This window comes from Eretmochelys imbricata, chromosome 1, assembly GCF_965152235.1.
Source record: "Eretmochelys imbricata isolate rEreImb1 chromosome 1, rEreImb1.hap1, whole genome shotgun sequence".
Lineage (NCBI taxonomy): Eukaryota > Metazoa > Chordata > Testudines > Cheloniidae > Eretmochelys > Eretmochelys imbricata.
Window position 1 is genome coordinate 120,782,427 of NC_135572.1, and position 22,454 is coordinate 120,804,880.

At 38.7% G+C, this 22,454-nt stretch overlaps 1 protein-coding gene across 4 annotated transcripts in view; it reads left to right on the top strand.

The window, feature by feature from the left end:
- Positions 1-22,454, top strand: part of MGAT4A (alpha-1,3-mannosyl-glycoprotein 4-beta-N-acetylglucosaminyltransferase A) — a 152,145-nt gene that overhangs the window by 32,278 nt on the left and 97,413 nt on the right. For 3 of the 4 annotated variants that reach the window (XM_077814680.1, XM_077814705.1, XM_077814689.1), the window contains exons 3-4: positions 18,888-19,055; positions 22,160-22,300. In XM_077814680.1, the coding sequence (XP_077670806.1) occupies positions 18,888-19,055; positions 22,160-22,300 (309 nt within the window). The remainder of the gene's footprint in view (positions 1-18,887; positions 19,056-22,159; positions 22,301-22,454) is intronic. The other variant, XM_077814697.1, reaches the window with a different exon arrangement.

Genomic DNA, 22,454 nt, shown 5'->3' on the forward strand with positions numbered 1-22,454 from the left:
GGGGTGGGAGGAGGTATTGTTTCATGGTCTCTGTGTATATAATGTCTTCTGCAGTTTCCACAGCATGCATCCGATGAAGTGAGCTGTAGCTCATGAAAGCTTATGCTCAAATAAATTGGTTAGTCTCTAAGGTGCCACAAGTACTCCTTTTCTTTACTCGACCGTCTCATAAATAAACTAGGGAAATGCAATCTAGATGGAGCTACTATAAGGTGGGTGCAAAACTGGTTGGAAAACTGTTCCCAGAGAGTAGTTATCAGTGGTTGAGTCATGCTGGAAGGGCATAATGAGTGGGGTCCCATAGGGATCAGTTCTGGGTCCAGTTCTGTTCAACATCTTCATCAGTGGTTTTGATAATGTCATACAGAGTACACGTATAAAGTTTGCAGATGATACCAAGCTGGGAGGGGTTGCAAGTGCTTTGGAAGATAGGATTAAAATTCAAAATGATCTGGACCAACTGGAGAAATGGTCTGAAGTAAATAGGATGAAATTCAATAAGGACAAATGCAAAGTACTCCCTTTAGGAAGGAACAATCAGTTGCACACACACAAAATGGGAAATGACTGCATAGGAAGGAGTACTGCAGATAGGGATCTGGGGGTCATAGTGGATCACAAGCTAAATATGAGTCAACAGTGTAACTGTTGCAAAAAAAGCAAACATCATTCTGGGATGTATTAGCAGGAGTGTTTGTAAGCAAGACATGAGAAGTAATTTTTCCGCTCCACTCTGTTCTGATTAGGCCTTAACTGGAGCATTGTGTCCAGTTCTGGGAGCCACATTTCAGGAAGGATTTGGACAAATTGGAGAGAGTCCAGAGAAGCACAACAAAAATTATTAAAGGTCTAGAAAACATGACCTGTGAGGGAAAATTGTAAAAACTGGGTTTGTTTAGTCTGGAAAAAGAGAAGACCGAGAGGGGACATTACAGTTTTCAAGTATGTAAAAAGTTGTTACAAGGAGGAGGAAGAAAAATTGTTGTTCTTAACTTCTAAGGATAGGACAAGAAGCAATGGGCTTAAATTGAAGCATTGAGGTTTAGGTTGGAAATTAAGAAAAACTTCCTGTTGGTGGTTAAGCACTGGAATAAATTGCCTAGGGAGGCTGTGGAATCTCCATCACTGAAGATTTTTAAAAGCAGGTTAGACAAACACCTGTCAGGAATGGTCTAGATAATTAGTCTCGCCATTAGTGCAGGGGACTGGACTAGATGATCTCTCGAGGTCCCTTGTTCATCAGAAGTGCAAAACATCCTCTCCAGCAGCAGGAAAGAGTCCACGAGGCAGTCAACGAGTCGTTCCTACCAAGCGAAGTGGAAATGCTTTGCCTCCTGGGCCCAACAGAAGAGACTTTCCCAGAAGAGCTGGAGATTCCCCTCCTTTTGGATTACCTCCTGTCTTTGAATGCATTGGGTGTCACTCTCAACTCTCTCAAGGTACATGTGGCAGCAGTAAACTCCTTTCACTTCAGTTTATCTTGGGGCTGTCAAAAGATTTTAAAAAGTAGTGATTAAGCACAGTTTTAATTGCAGTGTTAAACAATAAATAAATACCAATTGAAATTTATTATAACTGTTTTTGAAAGTTTTTCTATATTTCCAAATATATTTATTTCAATTACAACACCGAATACAAAGTATACAGTGCTCACTTTACATTATCTTTAATTACAAATATTTGTACTGTAAAAAAGATAGAAGAAATAGTATTTTCAGTTTACCTCATAAGTACTGTGGTGCAATCTCTTTATTGTGAAAGTGAAACTTACAAAGGTAAAATTGTTGTTTTTAACATAACTGCACTCAAAAATAAAACAATGTAAAACTTCAGAGCTTACGAGTCCACTCAGTCCTACTTCTTATTCAGTTAATTGCTAAGACAAACAAGTTTATTTACATTTACAGGAGATAGTGCTGCCCTCTTCTTGTTTATAATGTCACCTGAAACTGAGAACTGGCGTTCAGATTGTACAGTTGTAGCCAGCGCTGCAAGGTGTTTACATACCAGATAAGCTAAACATTTGTATGCCCCTTCATGCTTTGAGCACCATTCCAGAGGACATGCTTCTAAGCTGATGAAGGGTTCTGCTCGATAATGATCCAAAACAGTGTGGACTGACGCATGTTCATTTTTATCTGAGTCAGATGCCACCAGCAAGTTTAATTATTTTTTTTCTTTTTTGCGTTCTGTAATTTCTGCATCGGGGTGTTGCTGTTTTAAGACTTCTGAAAGCATGCTCCACACCTTGTCACTCTCAGATTTTGGAAGACACTTCAGATTCTTACGCCTTGGGTCAAATGCTGTAGCTATCTTTAGAAATATCATATTGGCACCTTTTTGCATTTTGTCAAATCTGCAACGAAAACGTTCTTAAATTGAACAACATATGCTGGGTCGTCATCCAAGACTGCCAGAACACGAAATATATAGCAGAATGCAGGTAAAACCATAAAGAAGGAGACATACGGGTCTCCCTCAAGGAGTTCAGTCACAAACCTGAGGAGCTTTAGTAGTGTTTTCAGCTTCTGCAGTTTTTCAAAATCATTACTTGTTGACACTGATAGATTGTGTTTTGAAGAGCTAAGGTGGCTGTGATTGCGGTGCTGAACCATACCTAATGTGGAGTTCCATCTGGCTGAAATATCTTGTACAAGAGGTTCTTGTTTGTATCCATTTGCAGCTTGTTGTTTTTCTAGCTCTGTATTGTTAGCTGGACTATGTTTTGAAATGGCCAACAAGTTTTCTATATTTTGCCAGCAGGTTTTCAAAACCCCCGAGTGCTACTGTAATGGATTGCTGCAGATTGTGAGCGATGCACATCGTGTTCAAAAGGCAAATGACTGGCTGCTGCTATTATTATTATGTGCACTGTTAGTACTAATTGTTACCTTTTCTTGAATATTCCATTCTTTGGCAACATCCAAGAAACACTTTGCACAAGTTTCAACATATTGTCTCTCTTCAGTGTGCGTTTCTGTTAAAGCAAACTACTGCAGTGTCCATGCAGCATCAGTCAGGTGTTCCGTGACTCTAAGGTAGCTGTGATTGCTCAAGGATGTCCAGGGATCACCAATCAAAACAACAGCTAGTGCATTTTTCAGAAGTTCCAACTTTGTAGTCTTCCCGTTGTGATGTCCTGTATTTGGGTTGCACATGGTTCCTTGGGAGGGCAAATTGCATGACTGATTGGAAGATGCAATTTGAATAACATCTCTTAGCGCTCTGACGTTTACAGTGTTGCGAGGTCTGCAGTCCGTAGCTATCCACTTTGCAACAGCATTGGTTAAGAGGTTGTACTTTGTTTGATTCATGGGCTTGTAGCGATCCTGAAACTCTGTAAGCGTACTCTGTCACAGCTGGCAAGATTCATTTCTGTTGGTGGGCTATCTGTCGTGCAAGAAGTAGAGGTGAAAGCATGTTTAGGGCATAGGTGGTATGCAGACTTTAAGTACTTTGATGGTGTTGGATCTCAACCTTGCAATAGCTACAGATAAGTCTTTTTATCCAGAGAACCATCCGTAAGTTTTTTTTAAAAATAAACTTCCCATTCAAAAGACCTGAACTGCTCTGCTTTACTCCATTAACTCTTTCTGATATTTAATCACTCCAGAACATAGTAGAACTGTGCCAATCTCTGCCAAGAGATCAAGTACAGTAAGTGAAGAGGGCCAAAACAGAGGTGTGCAATTAACGCTTGTTTAAAAAAAAAAAGTGTTAATTTGTTTTGCATTAATCACTTGTGTTAACTGCGATTAATTGACAGCCCTAGGTTTTTTTTTTTTAAACTGACTGACTGTTAAGCCCCAGCTATAACCCAGGCTACATATGATTTTAGAGCAGATCTCCTCAGCTTTGTTCCCCCCTCTGAGGCGTTTGTATCAGCTGGTGCCTCTGCAGACTTCATAGAGTGAGCTGGGCCTAGAAAAGCCAGAGGCAAAAGGAAGGCCCAATTTATTTCACCCCAGTACAAAGCATTGCATTGGGGATCTTGGCTGGCTCAGTGGGCAAAGTGCAGTTTACCACTCAGAGCCCAGTCCAGGTGGAATTATCTTGTACCTTCCCCAGGGCAGGAAAGGATCCAAGGAGGATGGGTGGCTGGCTCTGGTGGGCAGGGTACAGGCATTGTCTTAGCAGCCCAGTCTGGGTTGGCATGCTTTAGTTCTACTCCCCTGGCCAGGAAAGGAGCCGGGCAGGATTGGAAAAGAATAGGCTTCAGGCATAAACAGCTTCCCTTTCCCCATTTCCATGAGGGGAAGATGCCAGAAGAGCATCACACTGGATGGAGGATCAGGTCCCTAGAGTCCACATCTTGCACAAAACTTAAAATTTGACTTTGGCTGGATTAGTGGGAGTGCTTATACTGACCATCAACAATTTGCTTTTTTTTTGAAAAAAAAAAAGAGTTTGAGTACATTGTGCAATATACCTGATATCCAGTATCATAATTGGAGGTAGGGAAGTCACCAGAAAAAAACAGGTGCACACCTCATAAACACGTACATGAACTTTCTCTTATTAAATGAATGAAAATACCAGACCATTTTGAGGCTTTTTATGGTTTTTATGTGTGGAGGGATGAGGGAGACGGAGACCTGGCTGTGCACGTCCCCCGCTTCCACTCCCCAAATGAAAACAACAAAAAACTGAATGCAGCCTATTACACTTATCTTGTTAAAGCTGTATATATCTGTTTGTACATCTAACTTGCATCATTTTGTAAATGTATACAAGCAATTCCAAGAACAGCAAAAGTTAGATTTTCAAGTGTGCAGCTGCTCTTGTGTTCTGCATTGGCGGAACCTTATTAAATAGCTTCTGTTCTAACATGTTATGATGGCTATAACAATAAAAGACTTTGAACAGAGTCAGCAGTAAAGTAGAACCTGCTAATTAGTGCTAATGAATTGAGACCCATTGCAAACTAATTTGTGAATTGGGTAGTAAGGACGCCATTCCTTCTCTAATTTAAATCAATGGAAAAGTGACCATTGACTTCAACTGGAGGAGCATCTGATCCTAAATTAATATAGTTAAAAAAAAAAAACAATCTAATGCTGAATCACAAAATATGCTTCATTCATTTGATGCATTTCAGTTTCAATATTTAGGATGTCATCGTATATTGTCTAATAATAGGGCTGTCGATTTAACTCACGATTAACTAAAAAAAAAGCTTTAATTGCACTGTTAAAAAATAGAATACCAATTGAAATTTATCAAATATTTTGGATGTTTTTCTACATTTTCATATATATTGTATTCTGTGTTGTAATTGAAATCAGTGTATATTTATTACAAATATTTGCACTGTAGAAATGATAAAAGAAAATAGTATTTTTCAGTTCACCTCGTACAAGTACTGTAGTGCAATCTCTTTGTCGTGAAAGTGCAATTTACAAATGTCGATTGTTTTGGTTTTGAGTGCAGTTTATGTAAAAAAAAAAAAAGGAAAACTTCAGAGCCTACAAGTTGACTCAGTCCTACTTCTTGTTCAGCCAATCACTAAGACAAACAAGTTTGTTTACATTTACAGGAGATAATGCTGCCCTCTTATTTACAATGTCACCAGAAAGTGAGAACAGGGCATTTGCATGGCACTTTTGTAGTTGGCATTGCAAGGTATTTATGTGCCAGATATGCTAACCAATCGTATGCCCCTTCATGCTTTGGCCACCATTCCAGAGGACCTGCTTCTGTGCTGATGATGCTGATTAAAAAAAAATGAGTTAATTAAATTTGACTGAATTCCTTGGGGGAGAATTGTATGTCCCCTGCTCTGCTTTACCCACATTCTGCCATATATTTCATGTTATATGTGGTAAACCCAGGACAAACAGCTACAAAAGGGAGGTAGTAATTAGTCCTAGGGGATTAAAAGGCCCCTCCCTTTTGCGGAGAGAGAACTACAGGGCAATAAGGTTCAGCTGGAAAAGGGGTTGCTAGGGAATCAATTAGGTTCTGCTGACTCCAACTACTTGGGACCTTTTTAAACCCTCCCCTGGGTGGTAGGAGGGGGAGAGTGAGGGAGTGAGAGGAGCAGGGAAGCTGCCAGTAGGCTGTTTGCAGCAAGACACCAGACCTTCCCAGTAGGGAGGCTGCACTCGCTCCCCAGAAGGGAAGGAAAACATGCACAAGGGACTGACAGAGGAGAGGAGTAGCAGGACCCTGTGCCACCTATAAGGATTCGCCTTGCCCCAGACCTCTCCAAGGCTAAAAAGGACTGAGCCTACTGAGGCGAACAAGGTATTTTGCCACATCTAGCAGTCTCGGATGATGACCCAACACGTGTTCGTTTTAAGAACACTTCCATTGTAGATTTCACAAAATGCGAAGAAGGTACCAGTGTGAGATTTCTAACCCACCCAAGGTTTAAGAATCTGAAGTGCCTTCCAAAGTCTGATCAGGACGGGGTGTGGAGCATGCTTTCAGAAGTCTTAAAAGAGCAAGACTCCGATGCAGAAACTACAGAACCCGAACCACCAAAAAAGAAAATCAACCTTCTGCCCGTGGGATCTGACTCAGATGGTGAAAATGAACATGCGTTCGTCCACACTGCTTTGGATTGTTATCCAGTAGAACCCGTCATCAACATGGACATATGTTCCCTGGAATGGTGGTTGAAGCATGAAAGAACATACAAATTTTTAGCGCATCTAGCATATAAATATCTTGCGACGCCAGCTACAACAGTGCCGTGTGAACACCTGTTCTCACTTTCAGGTGACGTTGTAAACAAGAATTGGGCAGCACTATCTTCTACAAATGTAAACAAACTTGTTCGCCTTAGTGATTGGCTGAATAAGAAGTAGGACTTAGTGGACTTGCAGGAATATGAGTGGAATATGAACAAGAGGCTGCTAGGCAGCTCTAACTCCACATTCTACAGGCCATTATCCTCTGATCCCACTGAGGATTACCAAAAGAAACTACACCATCTGCTCAAGAAGCTCCCTGAAGAAACACAGGAACAGATCTGTGCAGACACATGTCTAGAACCCCGATCCATAAACCTGGGAATCCTGGACACCCTATCGTCTCAGACATTGGCACCCTGACAGCAGGATTTTCTGGCTCTGTGGACTCTCTCCTCAGGTCCTACGGTACTAGCACTCCCAGCTATCTTCGAGACAACCACTGACTTCCTGAGGAAACTACAATCTATCAGTGATCTTTCAGAAAACACCATCCTGGCCACTATGGATGTAGAAGCCCTCTACACCAACATTCCACACAAAGATGGACTACAAGCTATCAGGAACAGTATCCCCGATAATGTCACGGCAAACCTGGTGGCTGATCTTTGTGACTTTTTGTCCTCACCCACAACTATTTCACATTTGGGGACAATATGTACCTTCAAGTCAGTGGCACTGCTATGGGAATCCGCATGGCCCCGCAGTATGCTAACATTTTTATGGCTGACTTAGAACAATGCTTCCTTAGCTCTTGTCCCCTAACACCACTACTCTACTTGCGCTACACTGATGACATCATCATCATCTGGACCCATGGAAAAGAGGCCCTTGAGGAATTCTACCATGATTTCAACAATTTCCATCCCACCATCAACCTCAGCCTAGACCAATCCACACAAGCTGGCCTTTTCCTGGACACTACTGTGCTAATAAGCAATGGTCACATAAACACCACCCAATACGGGAAACCTACTGACTGCTATACTTACCTACATGCCTCTAGCTTCCATCCAGGACACACCACACGATCCATTGTCTACAGCCAAGCTCTAAGATACAACCGCATTTGCTCCAATCCCTCAAACAGAGACAAACACCTACAAGTTCTGTATCAAGCATTCTTAAAACTACAATACCCACCTGCTGAAGTGAAGAAACAGATTAATAGAGCCAGAAGAGTACCCAGAAGTCACCTACTACAGGACAGGCCCAACAAAGAAAATAACAGAACACCACTAGTCATCACCTTCAGCCCCCAACTAAAACCTCTCCAACGCATCATCAAAGATTTACAACCTATCTGAAAAATGATCCCTCACTCTCACGATCTTGGGAGACAGACCAGTCCTCGCTTACAGACAGCCCCCCAACCTGAAGCAAATACTCACCAGCAACCACACACCACACAACAAAAACACTAACCCAGGAACCTATCCTTGCAACAAAGCCCGATGCCAACGCTGTTCACATATTTATTCAAGTGACATCATCATAGGACCTAATCACATTAGCCACGCCATCAGAGGCTCGTTCACCTGCACATCTACCAATGTGATATATGCCATCATGTGCCAGCAATGCCCCTCTGCCATGTACATTGGCCAAACCGGACAGTCTCTAGGCAAAAGAATAAATAGACACAAATCTGACATCAGGAATCGTAACATTCAAAAACTGGTAGGAGAACACTTCAGTCTCTCTGGCCACTTAATAAATGATTTAAGGGTGGCAATTTTGCAACAGAAAAGCTTCAAAAACAGACTCCAACGAGAAACTGCTGAGCTTGAATTAATATGCAACCTAGATACCATTAACTTGGGTTTGAATAGAGACTGGGAGTGGCTGGGTCATTACACATATTGAATCGAATAAATTGGTTAGTCTCTAAGGTGCCGCAAGTACTCCTGTTCTTATTATTAATTCTTATGGGGAAATTGGATTCGCTTAACATTGTTTTGCTTAAAGTAGCATTTTTCAGGAACATAACTACAGTGTTAAGTGAGGAGTTACTGTACTAAAGTACTGAAACTTTCTTAAAGGTTTTTTATTAAAATTTGAATAAAAAATCTTTGTGATTAAAATAACAGAATTATACTTGGAAAAAACCTAATATATCTTTAAAAATCAGTTTCAGTTAACTGGTGACCACACACACTAAATGCCCTAATCATAATTGTATTGTTATATGGCATCACAATATGGCAGTGTTAAAGTTGCTTGGGTGCCTTAACTTTGCATTCTCATATTTTAACTAGGGCTATGAATTGGAGTTAACTCAAGTGGTTAACTCAAAACAAATTACCTGGATTAAAAAAATTAATTGTGATTAATCGCACTGTTAATAATAGAATACCAAATGAAATTTATTAATATTTTTGGATGTTTTTCTACATTTTCAAATATGTTGATTTCAATTACAGCACACAACACAAAGTATACAGTGCTCACTTTATATTATTATCTTTGATTACAAATATTTGCACTGTAAAATGATAAAACAAATAGTATTTTTCAGTTCACCTCATACAAGTACTGTAGTGCAATCTTTGTTGTGAAAATGCAAATTACAAATGTAGATTTTTTTTACATAGCTGCACTCCAAAAGAAAACAATGTAAAACTTTAGAGCCTACAAGTCAACTCAGTCCTACTTCTTGTTCAGCCAATCACTAAGATAAACAAGTTTGTTTACATTTACAGGAGATAATGCTGCCCTCCTCTTATTTACAATGTCATCAGAAAGTGAGAACAGGGCATTTGCATGGCACTTTTGTAGCTGGCATTGCAAGGTATTTACGTGCCAGATATGTTAAACATTCATATGTCACTTCATGCTTCAGTTACCATTCCAGAGGACATGTTTCCATGCTGATGACACTCGTTAAAAAAAAAATGCGTTAATTAAATTTGTGATTGAACTGAATATCCCAAAATATTTAAATAAATGGTATTCTATTCTTCTATTATTGTTTAACAGTGTGATTAAAACTGCAATTAATCATGTTTTTTTAATCTCGTGATTAATTGCGATTAATTTATTTAATCATTTGACAGTCCTAATTTTAACATGTTTGGATTTCTTCTAAAATGTAACCTTAATCTTGAGTTTCCTTGGTTTGTAGTGCTTGGATTTGGAATACTTACAACATGCCTCTAATATTTTCTGCTCTTAAATTACAGTTATACTCAACCTAAACTCCAGTTCAATGTCATTTTTTCTCGTGGAATAGATAAAACTTGAATGATTCCTTGAGTCATGATATTTGGCAATTAGAAACTTTGTTGACAAAAAATTGTACACCAAATGTAATTCTGTCTTAAAAAGAAAATGTATCAGACTTTGAAAACAAGAATGAAAATCTGGGAAAGTAATTAAACTACTAGAATCCAAAACCCCATGCTGTTGCATCAGTGTGGCAATTGAGCCAAGTAATCCACCATCTGAGCAGTCTCCTTCTTATAGCCAGTGAAATTGTTGCATGTCAATTAGCTGTACAGTAAGGTAGTGATTACCTCTGATATCATGATCTAGGAGTCTTGGCATGGCATAGATACATGTCTTGGTGTTGCATGGATGTAATTTGTCAAAAAGTAAAAAGTCAAAATGACTGAGAACTTCGATACCACACCGCAAATCCCCGTAATGATTGAACTTGTTGATATTATGAACAAAAAGAGCTCCCAGCCATGCTTGTAGCTCTTTCCATGGCTTCACACCAACTCAACAGACATTGTAGCCTTGAGTGACACACTGTGACAATACTGGAATTTTATTGTATAGATAAGAAATCTCAGGGTAAATGCAGAAAAGTCACAGCAAAGTTCTCTTACAGTATTAGGGCTTGCCTATAAAGGGAAATTGACCAGAATAACTACTGTAAATTGTGCTATTCTGAAATAGCTCCCAATGAGGGCACTCTTATTCTGGAATTTTAACAATCTTATCACCTGTAAGTGACTATTATAAGCCATGTTCTTTGATATTTCTTAATTGAGAAATTTTTTTTGTTTTGTTTTGTTTTTGTTTTGTGAGCAGGGATTTTCATATATCACAGCGATTACTTCTCTTCCATGTCCTTACGTGAAGTTTTTTTCAACAGAAAACGAGCATTTTTAATACATTGTGTACACCAGATGCACCCGATTTCTGTGCATTGGAAAATTTCCTAAAGCTGGGTCAAAAAACTTAATTCCAGGCGTTGCATAGTTGGATAACTATTTGTGTAATTAATTCTTTCATGTGAGGAGTAACAAATTGATTGAGCAAGGTGTAGTAGTTGAAGACTCTAGCCTACATTCATAATAACAAAATGATTCTGTTAGGTCATCTTTGACCTTAGATTGAGATTTTGTAAAAGTGAGCTTTTATGAAACCTAAGACAAATGCAAATATTTTTAAGAGTTAAAATATATATTCTGTGGAAAGAGCTTTGTAAAAATATACTCCTCTACACTGTTTGCAGCATTCTACTAGTGCATGGTACTAAATTGACACATAAGCAACTGGACCCGTCTTCATTGTCCAAACTCTGGGGGAAAAAATAGACAATAAAAATATTTTAACTGAATTTAAAAAATGTATCTTCTACCTGTGTCATAAATATAAAGGGAAGGGTAAACCCCTTTAAAATCCCTCCTGGCCAGAGGAAAACTCCTCTCACCTGTAAAGGGTTAAGAAGCTAAAGGTAACCTTGCTGGCACCTGACCAAAATGACCAATGAGGAGACAAGATACTTTCAAAAGCTGGGAGGAGGGAGAGAAACAAAGGGTCTGTGTGTCTGTCTATATGCTGCTTTTGTCGGGGATAGACTGGGAATGGAGTCTTAGAACTTTTAGTAAGTAATCTAGCTAGGTATGTGTTAGATTATGATTTCTTTAAATGGCTGAGAAAAGAATTGTGCTGAATAGAATAACTATTGCTGTCTGTGTATCTTTTTTGTAACTTAAGGTTTTGCCTAGAGGGACTCTCTGTGTTTTGAATCTAATTACCCTGTAAGGTATCTACCATCCTGATTTTACAGAGGGGATTTCTTTACTTCTATTTACTCCTATTCCTATTAAAAGTCTTCTTGTAAGAAAACTGAATGCTTTTTCATTGTTCTCAGATCCAAGGGTTTGGGTTTGTGGTTACCTATGCAAATTGGTGAGGCTTTTTATCCAACATTTCCCAGGAAAGGGGGGGGGGGTGCAAGTGTTGGGAGGATTGTTCATTGTTCTTAAGATCCAAGGGTCTGGGCCTGTAGTCACCTAGGCAAATTGGTGAGACTTTTTACCAAACCTTGTCCAGGAAGTGGGGTGCAAGGTTTTGGGAAGTATTTTGGGGGGAAAGATGTTTCCAAACAGCTCTTCCCCAGTAACCAGTATTTGTTTGGTGGTGGTAGCGGCAAGGACAAAGGGTGGAATATTTTGTACCTTGGGGAAGTTTTTGACCTAAGCTGGTAAAGATAAGCTTAGGAGGTTTTCATGCAGGTCCCCACATCTGTACCCTAGCATTCAGAGTGGGGGAGGAACCTTGACAACCTGTTATTCGTGTGGGGTGATAATCCCCATAGAAATGCCTATAAAGAAATAAAATAAGAGTAGCATCAGTTGTGAGGAGACTTGTTCTTAAAATATGAATTTTAACTTGACAATGCACTTTTTAAATACAGATTGGTAAACTTCATATTAGCATTTCAGGCTAGATGTCACAGTGGTCCCTTCTGGTCTTATAGTCTATGAATCTATGAAATTTGCTATGCAGATTTTGTTAAGTATTACATTAAGTGTGGTTCCATGAGTAGATTATGCTGGAAACATGGGTAGGAATTGTTTCAAATACATTTTTACTTTCGGTTCTGAAGTATTATGACTACAGTTTTGTTTTTGAAGAAGACCCATACATCTCACATATGAATTTGAACTCCACTGGAAAAGGTTCAGTTTGAGTTTTAGTAGGCATAGCAGTCTGAGAGAATTAATGTAGCAAGGGCTGTGATTTTTCTGAGGATGCCTGCTGACAATCTCCTACTGTACAATTTGTTTTGAAAGCGTGTGTTTTAGTACTCAATCAATTAAAAAACCTGCAGGATGACAAAAATGTCAAACATTAGATGAATAAGGCTATTGACATCTGTTAAATAGACCAATTACTTTATTTTGATTCCTTGTTTTTACAGGGGAAGATTCATAGATATTTAGGTCAGAAGGGACCATTATGATGATCTAGTTTGACCTCCTGCACAACGCAGGCCATAGAATTTCACCCACAACTCCTGCGAAAAACCTCACCCATAAATAATACAGCTAGGAAAATATATATAAATTAGATGCAAACCTGAGGTAGCAAAGTGTGCAAGACTGTTTTACAGCCACATTCTCTACTGATACTTTCATGTTGCAAGTAATATGTAGGGTTTAATTCATTTTTTCAAAATAGGTAGCTAATTACAAAAAGGTATTTTAGATCTGCATAGCTCACTTTTTTTAACAAGATATAAATGTTCATAACAAATGAATACAAAAATTGATATGATTGGAAGACTTTTTTGGATCTTCAGATTTACCAGTCCAGATTGAGGGGTTGCTGGTTTTTGTTTGAAATTGATGGACAGCAGCATGAACAAAATTGTAATCAGATTTTTGAGAACCAAAGGCTTGTTTCTCACTCCTCTCTTTTTCAGATTGGTCTTTTGCCTCCAATAGAGAGACATTCTTCCAGGATCTGAAGACTTAACTATCGCCATCTGATGACTGACCTGGAGTATAAGGCTAATAAAAACATACCAATGTAACCCATTTTTATGTATTTGCTTCACTAAAGTATTGCTGAGTCTGCTTGTTAGTTTTGGATCCTGGAATCTGTTCCTCTTAAAGGGCTAGCATTTGGCAATTCCCCCTAACGGGACTCATCTGGCATTGTACACAGGTAAATGCCAAATGCCCACTTCCTCCCTACTGTCTTCTTGTGCTCCCCTGTTTAAGATTTCATTGTATTTTTAAAAGTGACCTTTATGGTTGCAAAAGAAACCTTCAGATGTGAACTCGGGTATAGCAATAATGTAGTGCTGTTATCCTGAGCCTGCATAGAGACTGAAACAATAACTTGGAAAGGTGTGAACTTCCTCTATTGGCACTACATTTAATTGTAACGTCCATCAGCTTTCTATTAAATACATTTTCCCCACCTGGGGGTTTTTCACCTTCCTCTGCAGCATGGGGCATGGATTACTTGCTGATTTAAAACTAGTATAAATGGTGGATTCTCTGTAACTTGAAGTCTTTAAATCAGGATTTGAGGACTTCAGTAACTCAGCCAGAGGTTATGGGTCTATTACAGGAGTGGGTGGATAAGATTCTGTGGCTTGCAATGTGAAGGAGGTCAGACTAGAGCAGTGGTTCTCAAACTTTTGTATTGGTGACCCCTTTCAAACAACAAGCCTATGAGTGCAACCCCCCCCCCCCATAAATTAAAAACACATTTTATATTAAACACTATTATAAATGCTGGAGGCAAAGCAGAGTTTGGGGGTGGAGGCTGACAGCTCATGACCCCCTGAGGGGTCGTAATCCCCAGTTTGAGAACCCCTGGACTAGAGGATCATGATTTTCCCTTCTGGCCTTAGATTCTAGCCTGTCCACACCTACCATGATGTTAGGAACCATGTGCTAACCATATGTATACATGTGAACCCTATGTGAACACAATTACAATTTTTGGTAAAAGCAGTAGTGTAGTCAGAAACTTATACTTTTAATTGTATCTTCTGCACCCTTGTTGGTAGATTTTTAAAAATACTAGAATACCTCTAAACAGTAATGTGAGAACTTGTTCTTAAACAACTTCCTGCTGTAGTTGTAGCACCGTCTTTTTCCAGTTATACTTTCTAGATTTCTTTGTAGGATTCCTACCCTCAAGACTGGTGTATCATGAAACCTATGATAACCACAGGGGCTGCAACTCGACTCATTGTATTATGGAGTCTTTCAATGTACAATTATAAAGGTTATTCTGCAGTAGTTTGTCCATTTAATCTAAAAGCTATTGACAGCTTTAAGAACTCTGAAGCTTTAATCTTCAACATTGTAACATTACTGCAGCAGAGTGACTTGGGCGAAGTTTGGAGAGAGTTTTAGCCATTTTAATGTTCAGACTATTTTTCATTTGAAATGTTGATATTCAGAGCTTTCTGGTCATGCAAACTATTAACCTACAATTTAGGCTGCTTCTGCTACAGTATTCAGATATTCTGGCAGACATATATATAAAATGAAACTACACTATGGTTTTTCTCTCCTGTTTTTCTTATTTTTTTGCTACCCCTTTTTCTTGCTAAGGGAAAAAAGACCACTTAACTGTTAAAATCATCAAGGGTTCATTTTAACACACTGGACTAGTAATAAAGAAAATATAACTTAAAAACCAGTGAAAAACTCACTAATATTTCCAGATTCTTCTTGCTGAGTTTAGAAAATTGGCATGTATTGTAAAAAATAGCTTGCTAGCTGGCCGGAACTGGAATTAAAAAACCCTAACTATATAATATAGAATGTGTGTGGGGCTGAGGCTGCAAGGAAAATGGACAGCATTTGTAGCTTGTGGGGTGTGTTCTTCTCTTGAGGTGCCAGTGGAACTCCCATTACATTCATGAGCACCACACAAGAATCAAACTCCCAAAAGAGCATGTCTGGGTTTTTGACTCTGCCTGTTTATGAGCAGTGCTTGGATCAAGAAAAAAAAAGATGGAGAAACCTAACTGCTAAACTAGCAGACAGTGTTAATTTTCCAGGAAATTCAGAACATTAAGACAGATTAAACATTTACTTTTAATTACTGGAGTTATGCTGGCTGAATGAAAATAACTGACAAAGAATTAAAACATTCAGTTCTTATGTAATTTCTCAACAGGAAAATCATCTCTATTAGCAGTTATTGAGTATTAATATTTTTATTTGATCCTTTTGGCTTCCAAAGCAAAGTGTATGGCAAAACGTCTGCTTCACATTTTTACAGTAAAATGGTAAATGCTTCTTAAATAAAAATATCAAGGATCAAGCTGTAAAACCTGCAGAATTTTTGAAGACCAAATCTTCCATTAAATTTTCTACTCATTTGCTGCTTCTCTGTACGGGAACAAATGGTGTTTTATTCATCAGATAGATCTCTTTTGGGGTCCTTCCATCAGCTTTATGGAGGCTAGTAATTTGGTATCTCAATTCCTTCCTCTGTTTTATTAAATTATTGTAAGATTCAACATAAATAGAAGGAAAGAAGCATTCGGTAATATGGTGGAAACTTAAGTATTTTTTCATTTAAGTTATTGATCCTTTAGTGACCTGTTTTTCTAACTTATTTAAATTTTAATGTTTTCTTTTTTGCTAAAATAATTAAAAATCTGAAGTTTTCCTACTTGTGTCGAGATCCCTATGAGCTATTTTGGTACTGCTAACTAAGCAATAATTCTTATTTCAATTAGCTGCCTGGGTTTTTTGGTAGGAAGCAATAGACCATTGTGTGTATTATTCTGTGCAAAACAAACTGACACATGTCAAGAGGTTGGTTGTGAACTGTGTTTTGTTCCTTCTTTTCTAAACACAGGGTATCTTAGCTAACTAATTATGTTTTCAAAATATTAAATGGATAATACATCCTAACTACAGAGAGAAAATAAATGTAAAATAGGGGTAAAAAAGGACAAAGAAAGAAATACAGTATAATCAATTTTTAATGGAGAACAAGGGAAAGATGAGCAGTGCATGGATAGAGAAGGAATTGTACTGTATTAGTCTTTTAACAACCAAAAAGATAATTTACCTGCAAAACTTTAATTTAGTTAAGTAGAGTTAACTTTGCACTTTTCAGAAGTTGGCATGGGAGATCACCACTGGATTACAGATGGATAGTTGGAACATCCATTCCCTAGATAAAAGGGATTAAATGGATTGAGATCAGAGGTGGGGACTTCAAAACAGGGAGCTGACAGGCTGGCAAAGTGAAGAGGACAACAATGAAGGGAAGATGGTTAGCTTCTTGGGTGGTTGTGTCCTAGGACTCAGGATATCACTGAGAGGTTCTTGTGTTTACTGCAGCCCTCCTTTCTTTCTATACCTCAAAAAAAGAAAAAAATGTATGTGTATTTACCTACAAACACATTTGCTTATTAATACGAGTAGGAATCCACAGTTTTAGTCACAGGAGATTGCTGGTAACTTAGTACTAAAGGATTAAATAATTAAAGTTGAACTATATCGCCAAACTCCATTTATTCATTCATACAAATTATTCAAAAGATACATATCTTTTGCAAACAATTTCCAAATGCATGTCTGCTTCAGTCTTTTTTTATGAGTCAGTAGTGCTGCCACGTCTGATACTGCTACAGCTACACTAACTCCTCTGAATGATTCAAATAATAAATAGGTTCTGTGTTGTTTCACTCTGAAATTAAAATTTATCTGGTACTTTGGTCCAAAAAGTTTGGTGTTTTAGACTCTGCTACAAGAGGTGTCTGCATAATTACCACATCATCTAAATCAGTGATTCTCAACTTTTCTGGATTACTGTACCTTTTTCAGGTGTCTGACTTAGGGTTGCCAACTTTCTATCTGCAGAAAACTGAACACCCTTGCCATGCCACACCATTCCCCTTCTCTGAGGCCATGCCCCCCCCGCTCCCTCCATCTCTACCTGTCTCCATCTGTCACTCGCTCTCCCCCACCCTTGCTCACTCTCTCATTTTCACTGGGCAGGGGGTTGGGGTGTGAGGGTGGGTGGGTGAGGGCTCTGGGGTGGGCCCAGAGATGGGGGATTTGGGGTGCAGGAGAGAGCTCTGGGCTGGGGCAGGGAGTTGGGGTGCAGGAGGGGCTGAGGGCTCTGGGTGGGGGTGTGGCTCAGGGGTGGGGCCAGGGATGAGAGGTTTGGGGTGCAAGAGAAGGCTCCAGGTTACGGTGTTGGAGGGGGTATGGGCTCTGGGCTAGGGGTGCAGACTCTGGGGTGGGGCCATAAATGAGGGGTTCAGGGTATGGGACAGGGATTGGGGCAAGGGATTGGGGTGCAGGGGGGTGAGGGCTGTGGATGTGGGTTCTGGGGTGGGGCTGGGGTTTGTTGTGCAGGAGAAGGCTCTAGGCTGGCTCAGGTTGGGGTGCGAGAGGGAGTGCAAGCTCTGGTCTGGGGGTGTGGGCTTGGGTGGGTCCAGGGATGAGGGGTTTGGGGTGCAGGAGAGGGCATGGGGTGGGACACAGGAGGGGATGAGGGGTGCAGGCTCCGGGCGACGCTTACCTGAGGTGGCTCCCAGGATCTCTCTCTGCCTCCTAGGCGGATGCGCCACCACGTGGCTCTGAGCGCTGCCTGCGCCTGCAGGCACCACCTCCTCAGCTCCCATTGCCCATGGTTCCTGGCTAATGGGAGCTGCTGAATTGGCGCTGGGGGCAGAGGCAGCACGCAGAGCCCCCATGGCCGCCCCTATGCCTAGGAGCTGGAGGGAGATGCCGGCAGCTTCCCAGGAGCTGCATGGAGGTGCGTAGGGAGACTGCCTGCGCTGCCAACTTGACTTTTAACAGCAGTGCTGATCAGAGCCGCCAGGGTCCCTTTTCGACTGGGCATTCTGGTCAAAAACCAGAGACGGGGCAACCCTAATCTGATTTTTGTCTTATGTACCCCAATTTTCACCTCACTTAAAAAAAATTACTTGTTTACAAAACCATACATAAAAATACAAAAGTGTCTCAGCACAATATTAGTGAAAAATTGCTTACTGTCTCATTTTACCATACAATTATAAATCATTTGGAATATAAATATTGTACTCACATTTCAGTGTATGGTATTTAGAGTAATATAAACAAGTAATTATATGAAATGTTAGTGTACTGACTTTTCTTGTGCTTTTATATAGCCTGTTATAAAACTAGGCAAATATCATCTAGATGAGTTGATATACCCCCTGGAAGACCTCTGCATATCCCTGGTTGAGAACCACTGATCTAAATTCTTCTAACATTGGAGTTAACAGGAGTATATTGCATTTAACTTAATAATTTGATAAAGGTTGTCATTCAGCCTTCCACAAAAGAAATTATTTTTCTACTTGTTCAGAGACTCTAGGCCCAAAGTTTGCAACAAAATTGTTTTATATAAGGACGTTATTTGGGGAGTGAAGAGCAGATTAAATGTTTTCAAAAGTAAGTAACCAGACATTATTTTTCCTTCTAGAAAAGCTGATTGCTTATCAACGGGAATTTCATGCTTTAAAGGAACGTCTTCGCATTGCTGAGCATAGGACCCTGCAGCGTTCCTCTGAGCTAAATGCCATCTTGGAGCAATTCAGACGTGCAGTAGCAGAAACAAATGGAAGTAAGGATGCATTAAACAATTTTTCAGGTACAAGCCATGATACAGGGTTTTTTTATGCTTAACGTTTTACGTCTTTAGATTACTGATGTCTATTGTATATAATTATTAAAAGAAAATATCCTAAAAAACCAAATGCTTGAAAACCATCCAACAGTGCATATAGCTAGTTTATATAAACATGTTCTTATCTCTGGTACCTCTCCCCCTTCCTTCATCCTCCTTTCCCTCTGTTTGTTATATTCACTCATTGTATCATATTTTAAATTAGATTGTAATCTCTTCAAGGACTATATACTTGTTCAAGTGCCTAGTAAAATAGGTTTGGGGTTTCTGGGTGCTATTCAGTACAGGTGGTCGGGCAGCAATTTGTATAATATTTTTATACATTTTAAGCTAAAACTGATGAGCAACTTTAAAAAAAAAAAAAAAAAAAAGGAAACTAGTAATCAATCCATGCAAAGGTTAAAAGTAGAATGAAATCCTCTTTACCTGCCAGGATCTGATTTGGGGAGTCTGTGTTTCTAAAGTTTGCCTTTTAAGCAATGCAAAGCATAGTAAATAGCAGCAAACATTTGTTAACCTTTTCTTCAAAACTAATAATTAAATATTACCTCTTATTCCTTTTCATCAAATTATGAAGCAAATCCTCAAAATTAACAAGAGCTGTATATGGAAAGATTATTAGCTTGTAGCCTAGCACAAACATATTGTAACAGTTTTGTCACTGTTTCTGTTTTGAAATATATTCCCCTGACGTTGAGATTTAACTTGTCTCTAAAAAGTCAAAATTGCCAAAAATAATTTTGTTCCAAAGGACCTCAGTCTAGCTAATTAAACCAATACTCCCTGATTTTTTTCATATGAGAGAAGTACACCTAAAACAAATATTATTTGAGGTCTGCTGTCACTTCCTAGTTCTACTATAGAACGTTGAAAAACTTGGACAAGTAGTGCCTTTTATAGAAAGATGAATCTACTCCGTATTCTACAGCTCATGTTTTAGGTCCTCCAGCCAGGTACTGATTAAAAAGTTGTCCCTCAATATGTTAATGCCTCACTCTTCTGGATTTTAGGTAGCCACCTGGGATTCTAGGAGCACTGGGGACATTACTTTTTAAAATCTGCATGTAACATATCTTGTGATTTTCTTTCTGATGTGTACGTTGCCATTGTTAGCCATGTCATTGTGATATCAACATTGGACTATTGCAATGCATTCTCCATAGTGGTTTAAGACTGTAGAACATTTAGAAGCTAGAGATCATGCAGAATTAGAGATGTCCCTGAGCCATAAAGTTTGGATCTGGATCTTAATCTGAACTTTCACAAAGTTCAGAGATGGTTGGATCTGGAGTTTTAGTTCGTGTTTGTCTTTATGTAAAATGTATTGGCCTTTTTGTACAGAATGCTTGGCCATAAGAAATCATATTATACCAGTTCTCCAAAGACTGCACTGTCTTTTTCTGTTCACTTCTTGGTGCAATTAAAAATAGTAATATATATCTTTAAAACTCAATATGGCTTCAGCATAGTTTCCTGAAAGATAGTCTCCCCTTCCGTGTGCTGTCCTGCCTTCTTAAGTCAGTTGTGGTATTCTCACTAACAATCTCAGATTTGAACGAATGGTGGCAGGGTGTTTTTGCTGGAGAACCTTCTACTCTGTAATTCACTTACCGCATTGGTTTGACAGAACCCAAGTCGAGACTTTTTGGACACAACATAAAGACTAACTCTTCACTGTGACTTTTTCCTGGGGGATATATGGGCTAGGTATAATTATTTTTAACATTGTAATTTTGGGATTGTTGCCTCTTATTTTGGGTTGACACTGGTTCACGAATTCTTGTGTTAAATTTAATGAATTGTAAATGTGCCAGAGATTACTATGATAGGTATATTTTAAATAAAATATAAATTCTCAAATCTATATTGTATTTGGTTAGTACCTTAGATCTAGAAGGAATCCAAATTGCTTTACAGATCTTATCATTCATCCACCCTGGAATACATTTGGGTGAACTTCCACGTCTACTTCTACAATTGAAACTGCAGAGAAAATTTTGGCAGGAAGAGTGTAATCACTCAAATTGGAATTTAGCCCACACATCGAAGCTAACATCTCTACTCATTGCACTTTGTACAAGGGCCTTTTCAAGACTATAAGTAGTCAGGAGTTTAGTTTTAGATTTAATCCAAAAAAAGGCATCTCCAGTTGTATAGGAAACACTGGTTCATTTCAACATCCCAGGAAAGAGTGATATCTACTGAGTCACCATCACTTCTAAGGCAGGTAGGTTTTCTTTGGAAGTTTCCCAACCAGTTTCTGACCTGATCTTTATGAGATTCATGAGATCTCAAAGGTCAATATGAGGTGCTATGGCTTTTTTTCTAATTAAAAAAATTGGCTACGGTTTTCATATTTGATTTGAGAGAGTTGACACATACTGGCAAGGGAATTTCAAAGCTGATATTTATGTTCCATTGCGGAAACATCTTTAGAACTGGTTTAACTTTCGTATTTAACTGTAGTAAATAATTTATATGCCTACTTTTGTTAGGTGTATCTGTTTTTATTACAAAAGGTATATCCAAATTTAATCCCTGGACCGTTGCACCGTATACTCTGTGAAGTCCTATTTTTGTGCAATATATTTGGGTACAATGTATGTAAAAATGTGCATGCAATTTTAAAGTTATTTATTTGAGGATTAAATTGTTGCTTGATCTCCTGTGAGAATAGATACAGATTATTTTGAATGTTTGGGGTATAATAATCCCAATATACTGTATAATATGAAGACACATCCAAGGTAAAAATTTATGGAGGATTCTACTCAAGGTGAGTTATTTCCTCTTTGTCATTGGTCATAGCACACTGTAACTCACACACGATGATGTATGATGTTCCTGTTTCCAGAAAACTGTTAAAAATCAATCTTGTTCATAACTCTTTTAAAAATTAAAAACAGAAAAGGTTTTACTTCTTGGTACGCAAATCTTAAAAATGGTTCCTAACTCAAACAAAGCATGAATGAATGATCAGTTTTGGAATTGCATATGATTTATTCCTGCATAAACATGTAGCCTCTCTGATTAATTTTCTTCATTATTGGTTTTATATGTGTTTGCAGATGAAACACTGAAATTGTTAAAAGAGCTAATAAGCAGAAAATCTCTTCAAGTGCCGAATATCTATTACCATTTGCCTCATTTGTTGAAGAATGAAGGAAGCCTTCAGCCTTCTGTGCAGATTGGCCTGGGACGAACAGGCGGTATGCTGGCATTATTTAAATAATATTTATATATATTATAAACGTATATTATATATGTAAAATAATATATATTATATAAAAATAATATGTCTGAAGGACTTCCTAATTTTGTTTTGGTAATATCATAATTTAAAGTATTGTTTGGTAGCTGCAA